This window comes from Podarcis tiliguerta, assembly GCF_965153285.1.
Source record: "Podarcis tiliguerta genome assembly, chromosome: 3".
Lineage (NCBI taxonomy): Eukaryota > Metazoa > Chordata > Lepidosauria > Squamata > Lacertidae > Podarcis > Podarcis tiliguerta.
Genome location: NC_139536.1, coordinates 95,212,204 through 95,224,626, shown reverse-complemented (window position 1 = coordinate 95,224,626; position 12,423 = coordinate 95,212,204). Strand labels below are relative to the sequence as shown.

At 42.7% G+C, this 12,423-nt stretch overlaps 1 protein-coding gene across 15 annotated transcripts in view; it reads right to left on the bottom strand.

Annotated features, from left to right (window-relative positions):
- DLGAP2 (DLG associated protein 2) overlaps window positions 1–12,423 on the bottom strand; it is a 391,216-nt gene that overhangs the window by 30,821 nt on the left and 347,972 nt on the right. For all 15 annotated transcript variants that reach the window (XM_083431533.1, XM_083431526.1, XM_083431535.1 and 12 more), the window contains 2 exons: window positions 11,941–12,290; window positions 1,355–1,440 (listed from right to left, as the gene is read on the bottom strand). In XM_083431533.1, coding sequence (XP_083287659.1) covers window positions 1,355–1,440; window positions 11,941–12,290 — 436 coding nt within the window. The remainder of the gene's footprint in view (window positions 1–1,354; window positions 1,441–11,940; window positions 12,291–12,423) is intronic.

The window sequence follows — 12,423 nt, the reverse complement described above, 5'->3', positions numbered from 1 at the left end:
CATAGGACACAATGGGACTATTGATCAGAAGAACGATACTAATGAAAATCATTCAAGCCACCTTTGGAAGCAAACATTGATTTGTTCCCACAGTAGAAAACAAAGCACCTCATTTGTAAGTGAACTGGAGAGATTGCCTGAAAATGCCGCAGTGACTCAGATTATCACTAAACCAAATAACAGCAAATAGATGAATGACCAATCTTAAGGTCTAAAACAGGGGTCGGCAAGCTTTTTTTGGGGTGGGCCGGTTCACCACACCACAAGCCTCCTGGTGGGCTGGAGTGTGTGTGCATACGCACATGCGCATACGGCAAAGGGGGCTTCTCTCCCCCCTCTCTCCCCCAGCTCCTCTTGTCCCCTTGCTTGCCTAGGGAGCTTCCAAGAGGCAGAGGCTGGCGGCGGTGGCGGAACAAGCAGCCCAAAAGAGCTGCTTTCAGGCTGCTCATTCCTCCTCCGCTGATGACAACAGCCTCTACCGCTCGCAAGGGCAGGCACAGGAGCCACACTTGGCAGAGTGGTAGCAGCATAAGCAGTGGTGGCAAACAGCTTGCTGGAAATGCACTTGGCCGGCTCAACCCAGCCCCTTCCTCCTCTCGGCCACACACAGCCGTTGCTTGCCCATTGGCCAGGGGCTCAAACCTTAGCAGGCGACTGGCCGAAAATTTGCTGCACCAGGAGGAGGAAGGGAGGAGGTTCCACCGCGGTGAGGGAGAGGGGGGGAAATGTCGGCGGGGGGAAAATGGCGCCCGCGCCACGAAAAGAAACCACTACGGAATCCCCACGCTGATCCATGGAACAGGCCATGGGCTCATGGGCTAGAATCGGCCCATGGGCCTTAGGTTGCCTACCTCTGGTCTAAAATATGTAAATACTCTCTGAGAGCTCGGTTTGGCTTGATTTTTTATTTTTATTTTTAAGGCAAGGCTTAAAGGTATTTCTTTGCCAATCGGCTTTTGGATAAGCCAAACTGGAGTAGCTAGCATCCAGCAAGACTGCTAGCAGTGATGTTCTATATGGTTGTATAACATGCTGCTTATTTGGTTTTATTAAACAAATTTGTATTGATTTTCATTGTGTAGGTAGCAATACTTTGGTGTTTTCTTTAATGTGACTTTCTAAAAGAGTAAGCTGCTTTGGGAGAAATAAATAAATAGAATAGATATTAATGGTGGGGAAAGGTTGCTCATAGCTATTATTCAATGATTTCTAATAATGGTAAAATGTTCACATGTAAACACACCAAATACATGCATGTACATGGCACATGTTTTCTTGAAGACTCACACCACATTATATCATGTACACACACACACACACACACACACACACACTGTGCCTTTGCTTGACATACCGTTTATCATCTTCCACTTGCACTCCAACTGAGTGGTATTCCCGTAGGCCTCTGCTCTCGGTATCTGAATCAGTTGCTGTTTCCACCTAGTTCAACACAAAAGATAAATCTGCAGAAGTGAACATTGAAAACCTGGAATTATTACTACCTCGTGGATTTAAACTAACATTACATTTCTCTCTTTACGAGTAGCAGTCCGGGCCCAAACATGTCTACGAATGGATCAGACACACTGATTGCAGCGCAGGTTATCTGCAAGGAGGTGTATTTGAGATCACAGGATGGGGCGGGGGGGGGGGAATCTCATGGAGTGAAATATTTCAAATAGTGTGCTGTTGTATGTTACAAAACTGCAAGGAGCAACTATGGCTCTGTTTTGTCATTCTTCCCGCGTACTTTGGAAACCATGTTGAATGAACACATGGAGTCGCATTGTTCTTGACATCCCTCTTCTCGACCACCAGAGATTCAAAGGCTCCTTATTTGCAGTCTTGTAGTACGTGATCAAACTGAACTTTTAATTCAGGGTGGATGGATTAGTTTATTTCCAGTCTATGCCAATTTTGTATGCGGTTATTCATAGGTCTGTCCTGTTTGTGCATTAATCAAAATCCGCATGAAAATTCGTGTTTAAAACTATGCAATTAGATACTTATTTCATCACAAATTATTCACTTGCACATATATTTTATCTGAATGTGCACATTTCTAAATGGATTTTATGTTAAAACATCCAATTTAAACATTTTTGGAACAGAGAATTGTATTGCAAAATTTTGATAAGTGCAAAATCTGAAGGAGAGAAAACCTTTCAGTCTGCAAATTGGACAGGGAGGAGCAGATCAGAGCAGTTTGTAATGAAATTCTCAGAAACTGAATTCCTCGAGCATACTTTCTTTAGTTAAGTTAGATTTTAAAAGTTCTGAATGTTACATTCTCAGTGCCAGAAAAATCAATACAAGAGGCATATATCTTGCTCCAAGTTATCGTTCTATGCAGCTTGGCAGGGCTGACTTTCTCTAAATACCCTAGCGATTACTTCCATGTTTTAATACCTTTCATTTTCTTGCCATGCCTAGAAGCAGAAACCATTGCCAAATGAGGATTTTCTATGCAATTTGGCAAGCTAAACATTTTAGTGCTAAGTGCACAAAAATAAATCTGGGCAGTGGAGGGGACCCTCTCCTCAATATATATATATATATATATATGCTTTCGTAGATTTTCACGGGTACAGGAATGCAGGTTTTGGTGTCCTCGGGTGTCTTCCCGTGTAAAAGTTGGGGTGTCTAGGCGACGTTTCGACGAGGTCTCACTCGTCATCTTCAGGCTGGTGCTTTCGGCTTCTTGTTACTGGAACAGAGCAGGATCTCAGTGTTTGAGTTCCTATAAATACTGTTAAGGAGGTGTGGTGTATAGCCTCCAATGTTCTGGGCAGAGAGGAGGTTCCCAGGCTAGTGTGCCTTTTCTTCTTTTGTTCCTTAATTACTTGAGGGATATCTTGAGTGATTTCTTGAGTGATTTCCTGAATCCCACTTAGGTGGGTCATTAGGTGTGGATTAGTTGCTAAAGCCTTCGTGTCTTGAACTCTTGAACTTTGTGAAGAGTTTTTTCTGAGAAGATGGCTGTACTGCACTTGGTTGTGCTCTGGCTTGGCTTCGTGTATAGGGGCGAGCTGTGGTTTTGTGGCCTGTGCCAGCCAGATCTGTGTAGGGATTGCAGGGGGGTGCAGCATCCGGAGGTGCCACCCTGGTTTGGCTACTGGATGGTGTCTGTAATTTATCTGTGGAGAGGGTCTGGGTTTGGGTCTGGTGTGGTTGATTGGTGATGGCGTTCTGTGTGCCTCTGGATCTGGTGTCAGATTTTGTGGGGAGGGCTAATTTCCAGATGTCTGGCAAGCGGGATGTGTCGTCACGCTTGTTCATGTTGTGAGGGTGTTTCTCTATCTCGATGGCTTCCATGATTATTCTCTTGTGGTGATGTTCCATGTTAAAGAGCAATTTGGAATCTGCAAAATTAATTTCGTGTCCTGTTTCTTTCATGTGTTGGAAAAGAGAGGAAGTTTTTTCTTCTTTTTTTTGACGGCATTCTTGTGTTCTGCGATCCGTGCATTTATTCGTCTGTTTGTTTGTCCAATGTACGTGGCTGGGCAGACTTTGCAGGGTATTTCATAGACCCCTTGGTTTTCCAACTGAATTTTATCCTTGGGGTTTCTGAGGATATTGGCTATTTTTTGGTTGGTGCAAAAGGCTGTTTTGATATTGTGTTTATGGAGGATTTTGCTAATTTTATCTGTAGTGCCCTTGTTATCAAGGGCACTACAGATAAAATTAGCAAAATCCTCCATAAACACAATATCAAAACAGCCTTTTGCACCAACCAAAAAATAGCCAATATCCTCAGAAACCCCAAGGATAAAATTCAGTTGGAAAACCAAGGGGTCTATGAAATACCCTGCAAAGTCTGCCCAGCCACGTACATTGGACAAACAAACAGACGAATAAATGCACGGATCGCAGAACACAAGAATGCCGTCAAAAAAGAAGAAAAAACTTCCTCTCTTTTCCAACACATGAAAGAAACAGGACACGAAATTAATTTTGCAGATTCCAAATTGCTCTTTAACATGGAACATCACCACAAGAGAATAATCATGGAAGCCATCGAGATAGAGAAACACCCTCACAACATGAACAAGCGTGACGACACATCCCGCTTGCCAGACATCTGGAAATTAGCCCTCCCCACAAAATCTGACACCAGATCCAGAGGCACACAGAACGCCATCACCAATCAACCACACCAGACCCAAACCCAGACCCTCTCCACAGATAAATTACAGACACCATCCAGTAGCCAAACCAGGGTGGCACCTCCGGATGCTGCACCCCCCTGCAATCCCTACACAGATCTGGCTGGCACAGGCCACAAAACCACAGCTCGCCCCTATACACGAAGCCAAGCCAGAGCACAACCAAGTGCAGTACAGCCATCTTCTCAGAAAAACTCTTCACAAAGTTCAAGAGTTCAAGACACGAAGGCTTTAGCAACTAATCCACACCTAATGACCCACCTAAGTGGGATTCAGGAAATCACTCAAGAAATCACTCAAGATATCCCTCAAGTAATTAAGGAACAAAAGAAGAAAAGGCACACTAGCCTGGGAACCTCCTCTCTGCCCAGAACATTGGAGGCTATACACCACACCTCCTTAACAGTATTTATAGGAACTCAAACACTGAGATCCTGCTCTGTTCCAGTAACAAGAAGCCGAAAGCACCAGCCTGAAGATGACGAGTGAGACCTCGTCGAAACGTCGCCTAGACACCCCAACTTTTACACGGGAAGACACCCGAGGACACCAAAATATATATATATATATATATATATATATATATATGCTTTTAGTGTTCAGGTGGGGAGAAGTTTACCTGTATGCCTGTAAAATTCAGGAAATGGACAGTAATGGGCACTTTACATAATCAAGCTTGCAATAATAAAAATATTTCTGCTACTACTAATAGATATAGCACTGGAATGCTTCACCTCATTATTATGAATATTAGTAGTAATATACTGCCCAGGGCTTATGTAAGCATGCTTCATAGATATTTCCCTGGACGCAGGGTGCCCTAGTAATTTGAGAGGCTGCTGTCTAAATTGGATTTCGTTCCCAACCCACCCCTACCCCTTACACTCTCTATTGTTGCATCAAAGGCTGTCTTTAAGCCTCCAAATGTTATGTACAGAGAAACATCTTTGCACTCTGGAATGTGTTGTAAGTATGGAAAGACAAGCCAGTGATCTGCAGTAGAGTAGACTGGTCCTTTCAAGGCTGAGGTCTTGATTTCCCATCAGGAAATAACTTGTTAGTTGCAGGGATGAAATGTATCCTCTGCATATGAACTTTAAAAAGGAGGAGGGATAGGTACCTGAATTGTAAGGCATCCAGGTGAGAAGCATGTCAAACTTCCACTTCCTTTGCTTTATATGCACATTTTCCAGGCCACATAGACCTATCAGGGTTAAGAGATCTGCTAATAAAAGCAGGGCTGGATGTGATAGTCACTGCTGACAGAGCATGGCAGATTCTTGTCTCCCTAACCCTGCTGGTCCCATGCTGTTTCCACACATACGTCATGTGTGTTATGGTATCATTGCATTCTGTTAATTGTTTAATGCCTCATCCCACAGTACCATTTTATGATTTCTAATATTTAGGAACAGGAAATCTACATCAGCAGCATACTCTGAGCTACAGAACGAATGCTAATTATTTGATAAATCTATCGGTGGTAGCTATAGGAGCCGAAGGTTTATTAGATTCTTTTTTTGTAATCTCTTACTGAAAACAGATCACAAGGATTTGAAGTTCAAGGGAAAATGAGAAAATGGCAGTGATAAAGGAAGTAACAACACATTTTTACCGCAACACAGCTTGGTTTTGTCTATTACTACTAGCACTGAAAATTATCAACAGAGTTATTTAACACCATGAAGGCAGGAAAAATATGCTATGAATTGTCAGACTGTTTTTAGAAAGGTGAGACAGTGCCATAAAAACAGCTTCTGTGCATTGTTGGTGGAGTTATAATAATATATCTGTTCACTGTGAGTATTATTAAAAGGAGTTCATTAAATGACAGTGTGTAATTTATCACTGGAACCTCTGGAAATTTTGCTTGCTTCCTAGAAAAATATCCTGAAAGTATGGTTGACCACAACAACAACTAAAACAACAAAAAAAAGATAGCATATATATTTATTAGTTTTGTAGCACCTTCCTTAAGAAACGATGTTCAGCATATATTTGATCTTTACAAATACAGTGGTACCTCTGGATGAGAATGGGATCCATTCTGGAGCCCCATTCGCATCCTGAAGCGAACACAACCCGCAATTTGCTGCTTCCGTGCATGTCATTTTGAGCGTCTGTGCATGCACAAGCGGCGAAACCCAGAAGTAACATGTTCTGTTACTTCTGGGTCATGGTGGGGTGCAACCCGAAAACGCTCAACCTGAAGTATGGTTGACTGTATGGTATGACTGTAACTTGAGTTTCATACTGAAGACCTCATGTTTTTGCCATGTAAACCAGTATTCCTTGACCTTTTAGAGTGTGAAAGGCAACCAAATTAATGACCGTATATGCTGGAGTATAAGCCCACTTTTTCAGCACATTTTTTAAGCTGAAAAAGCCCCCCTCGGTTTATACTTGAGTGAGGGTTCCTGGCGGCGGCGGCAGCGGAGGAACGAGCAGCCTGAAAGCAGCCCTTTTGGGCTGCTCCTTCCTCCTTGTCCACCTTTGCTGCTGTTGGCGGTGAAGGAGGAGGAATGAGCAGCCTGAAAGCAACCCTTTCAGCCTGCTTGTTCTTCCTCTGCCACCGCTGCCACCAGCCTCTGCCTCTTGGCAGCACCCTAGGTAGGCAGGGGGATGGGAGGGGCTGGGGAGGAGAGAGAAGCCCCCTCTGCTATGTGCGCATGCACGCACACATGTGCGTATACACACACACACTCTGGCCCACCAGGAGGTTTGTGGTGTGGTGAACTGGCTTATACTCGAGTCAATAGGTTTCCCGAGTTTTTTGAGGTAAAATTAGGTCCCTTGGCTTATATTCACGTTGGCTTATACTCAAGTATATATGGTAACAAATTCACTAATTAGTTAACATTTTTTTAAAAAAACAACCTACAAGAAGATGTAAAGGATGGCAATATTTTCTCAAACTTCTTAAGAAAACTGACTGTATCCTATGAGAATGGGTCTTTGGGGCAAACGTTTATCCTCCCCAAAGTTAACCTGTTATCCATATTATTACTTAATCCTATATTTTACTGGCAATGAGATGATTAAAAAGAACATGAAAGTGTATGTATTAGATGTTCACTTGATAGCCAACACCTTGTAGATGTGAGAATAATAGTGAGACCTCTCAACCTGCAAAGTTCTGGCAGTGATTTGGGTCAGACAGTAATGTTGAAAACAGAACCTTATGGCTTCCTTGGTATCTTCTTAACTAAATTTAGACCAGCATAGGCCTTTTCTTTCTGCTACCCAGCCTTAGAATAAAAATGCCTAGCACCTTGTGGGGTTGTTGTTGTTTTAATAAAAAACCCCAACCCCACAAGGTTCAAAATCCTACGTCAAGGAGCTTTATGAACCTGGAAATGGTCTGGATTCAAATCTCAAAGTGGTGGCATGAATCCACGAGTGTGGTCTTGTGTACTTGCTGCTTGTCTCCTCATATTAGTGAAGGTCACAACAAGGAAGCATTCAATGTGGCTCTTTTGGCCAGTGTAAAGCAAATTAACATATGTAAAGATTCAAGAGAGGCCGACCGAGAGTGGTGGTGGTGTTTTCTGGCACCAGTGTTGCTGTGGCTTACCAGGAGCAGGGCAGGGAGGTTGGAACTGTTTCGATACTCCTGCAAAGATCTTTACTTGTACAAGGCCATGGATTTACTGGTTTATAGTATGGTGAGGTGGTACCTTACTAAGACATACTCGGAGCAGAGCCCATTGAAATCAATGGACAAGTTAGTCATGACTCGGTTGGATACAAGCCATGGTATATATTCTACATATGAAGAAGAAGAAGAGTTTGGATTTGATATCCTGCTTTATCACTACCCGAAGGAGTCTCAAAGCGGCTAACATTCTCCTTTCCCTTCCTTCCCCGCAACAAACACTCTGTGAAATCAGTGGGGCTGAGAGACTTCAGAGAAGTGTGACTGGCCCAAGGTCACCCAGCAGCTGCATGTAGAGGAGCGGGGAAGTGAACCCCGTTCACCAGATTACGAGTCTACCACTCTTAACCACTACACCACACTGGCTCTGAAATACTATAGGGCGTACCCAACAAAGTAGCTCTGTTAGGGCAAGAATGTTTGGCTGTGTAAAGTAACTTTTTGCCCTCTTCTCTCCCTATGTGCTCCCAAAATCTGTTCTGGGTTTCCCTTTAACCCTCGAGCAGACTTGAGGAGTTCATGGGGGGACGGGACAAACGCATGGAGGAGAAAGAGGGGAAACCCCATGGCACAAATAGAACTACTTGGTTGGATCCTGCCCTACAACCATAGGCCTTGCCTGTAGCAGAATCATGGCATCTGGGTTACACCAGTACCAGTGTTTCCTGCAGTGATTACATGACCTGTGAAGGGGAAACACGCATCCATTGGGTGTGTATAATGGGGAGCCAAAACTGACTGCAGCATTCTGTTGCATTCCCCTAAAGGTTTAAATATGTGTGTCTCCCCAGTTGGTTTTATTGATGGATGTTATTGTATTTATTTGAATGCGATCTGAGAACACTTGGGATATAAATATAAATAAAATAAGTATTATGCATGCTCTAAGAGGGGAAATGGCAGCCAAACTCCCGTGGAATTCCCGTAAAGTGTGGGGTGAATCTAAGACAAGGCTGAAACATAAAAGAAAAGAAGAGTAGGGGGAAAAGCTCACTTGCAGTGTTCCAAGTAATCTGGAGGGATATTTAAAACAGAGACAATATTTTACTTCCAAATTTCCCTTGTCAGCACAAAGGCTATAGCGTGGAATAGTGTTGATGGCATAACTCCCGCTGGCTTAAATACTGTACGCATGATTGCTTTTATTCCTCTGAAAATCTGAGTTTTGTAACAGCTCTGTATGAAATTCCTACTAGAGTTGGTAGCTGATTTCCATCTGCAGAGGCAAAAAGGTTAAAATGAAGAGTGTCAAGAGTAGCTCACTGCCTTAAGTTAAGCTGCAGTCCTCCGCACTCCTACCGTTGGCGTACAAACCTTGTTAAAACAGAGTGTGAGTTTTAAAATTCAGTAATTAATGAGCCTGCTATGAATGGAAAGACATGCAGGTGCAAGGCAGTGTCACTGCACAGCCATCTAATGAGAAAACTCGGGCTGCCGTTAATCAAATAAGTATGTAAATAAAACCAATTTCTCAGGAGCCTTAAATACAGGCTTCACTGGGAAAACCCACAAGGTTTATGAAGCACATGATTTCCTGCACTGTAAACATTAAAAGTCAGGACGCTTTTATTTATTGCAACCCTGGCAATAGGTATACGACAAAACAAATCTTCTTTCACAAATGGCACAACCATAAAGGGTTTATCCTTAGAGGAATAATTTTACTGCTGTTGGTCTCCTTGCCTTGTGGACCCGGTATTGTCTGTAGGATCTGCCAAATGGATCGTGGTAGAAAGTCTTTGTCCTACTGAAAATATACATTTCAGCTTTCTTTCTTTCTTTTTTAAAAAGAGTCAATACCTTTGACAAATAATGTTTGTCATTTGCTGTACTTGAAAGGAAGCAATAGACACCGAACATGAGATGCCTCGTTGCTATAGAGATTCAACGCTTTCTGTGCAAATTGCTGGGCAAATATGTGAAGTACACAAAACAAAACTAGGTAATCGGAAAAGCTCTTATAAAAGACATCACCTTTAAAGGCGGGGCGACTGTACATGACAGATGACAACATCTGCCAGCACCTCCCCTGTTTGAGCAGAGAAGCCTGATCAGGAAAGGAATCCCTTGAAACCCAAACTATCAAAGACTCTTCAAAGCTTTCTTTATTATCATCTATCTAAGCCTCACCCCTTCTCTTTTTAAAATAAATAAATAAGTGACTTCATTGCAGTACTGCAGCGTGAATCGTTAAGAGCTCCACGCTTAATTACTGCCTAAGCATACAGAAAAAGAGCTGACCTGAACATTTTATGTTGACGCTAAATTGAATTCTATACATTAGCTGTAGGCCCGTAGCAAAGTCACAGAGGGAGATATATGGATTTCTATCAAAGCCCAGTGGCATTTTATATGCCTAAGACCTTGGCTAAAGCTGCACATTACCAAACTCCTGGAAGGAGTGCTTTTAGAAGATCTCTTTTAAATGAGACATATCTAATCAGGAAGCTTTTCACGACATCTCTTTAAACCCGGCAATAATTATCGTCACTGGAATGGCTTTTGTCTAAAAGGGGCAGTAATTCTACTTAATGAGGATGGTTTCTCAGAAGGCAACCACCATATTCCTTTATATTTGAGATGGAGTAGAGACAGTTGTGCTACCTTCGGAGCCGACAGCAATCTCAGCAATCAGCATTTTACCATAAGGAACAAGGTAAAAAAAATGCAAGAGTGCTCTCCCTCCCATCCTTTGGTAACAAATGAGCTGAACCTAATAAAATGAATCGAATTATTGGGGTGCATGTTACAGAACTCCTGAGATCCTTACAGAGGTCACCCTTATGACCTTTACTTAAATGGACAGTTGTGTTCAAGAGGCTTTCAGTGACCACTGACCTTGAAACCTGACAGCTACTGAAAAATATTATTTTGAACTTTAGATTGGTAAATATTTTATTTAGTCCATTGAATAATCCCAAGGTATACTGGTATTTTTTTTTACCAGCAGTTACCTACTCATTTCAAGAATATATACAATTAGGCATTAGCACTAGAGCTAACTGTAACTATTATTGCTTATGGAGCATCATTCTTGTGACCAATGGTGCTTAGTAATCACCAGTTGTAAAGGAATATACTCCCAATTGTAACACCATATACACAGCCAAGTATTACTAGTGTAATCCAACTTTTGGTAATAATTCTTGGGGGCATGTTTGCTCACAGCCGCTCACTCTGTATTTCTCCCTCAGCATATGACCAGCAGTAACCTTACAGTTTTGTGGTAGAGTATTTTAAGGCCTGATTCAGATTGCACAACGAGGTAGTACAGTCCTTACAATTTTAAAGTAAGTTTCAAGCAGCGAAAAGCATTCATTTGAAAGCCTCCTTATGTGAAGACTGTCACCATGTCAGCAACTGAATATATACAAGCTGATGAGGGTCTGTTTCCATATGGAGATGTTTTCAGATGAATAATCTGAAAGCAGGGACTATACCACCTCATGGTTTACTTCCACATCTGCCCTCTGTTTCTTCAAGGTACCCCTCACCAACGAGTGAAAAAGAAGAAGAAAAGTCACTAGTAACATTCAGTTTCTACCACAGTTTCATACATGGGACAGAGCTGCCATGGACATCCTTAAGTATAAGCCTATATGGACAAGTATTTAAAATACTAGCAGAGCAGAAGTGCTTTTAGTTACTGGTGCCTGCACCATGCAATGCAGTGCTCTTCCCTTTCTAGCGAAACATGGAAGAACAAACAGCCTATGTCAGGACTTCTCCTTCAAGGTCGAAAGAGGACCCATGTTTCTACTAGTGGCAGGATTCTATATAAAGGACTCTGAATTTACAGAGAGGAGGGAGAGGGAGAGAGAGGAACATGTTGCTCACCTGTGTGGCTGAGCAGTATAATTTTCATATCAAGCATTAATGACAGGCAACTTGCCTAGAGATATATTCATTCATTTTTTTCTTTCCAGGCACTGCACATTGGCTGAACCATTTTCTGCATGGCCACATAGCTGTGATGTGAATGACAATTAACGCTAAGCAGCCAGGGAATGTTGCTCAAGTTATTAGGAGCCACTGAAGCTGAATGACTCATTTTGGTACTATTTACGGAGCCGAGGAGGTGAACAGCTTGCCGCAGAACAGATGTTAATGACAGGCTACCTGAATCCCTATCGAAGAGCGCCGACTCTTAAGGAACTCCTCCGCTTTTGACACGAGGATGGCCTTGTCGCTGGTTCGCACTGAGGGGCTGTGGCTCTCAGGCCCGTGGCGTTGCGCCGCGGCCGTTTCCATAGCCAGGTTCATGGCCTTGTTGCTATCCAAGCTGTCTGTGGAATTGTACATCCCTCGACCGTCCTGAGGCCACGGTGAAATCCTCTGAGTCCGGCTATCGTGATAGGCATCCTGTGTGGATTCTGTGCTGCTCTGTGCTGTAACTGAGATGAGTGGCTTTGAGGTTGTACGAGGGGGTACAGGCGGTGGCGTTTTTTTGTAACTTGTGTAAGTTACAGCTACGGAAGAAATTAAGAGAAAGAAAACACGATTAATAATAATAATAATAATAATAATAATAATAATAATAATAATAATAAACACTGTTGTGATTTATAGGGTGGGTGGGAACTGTCAGAGGACGATTATGCT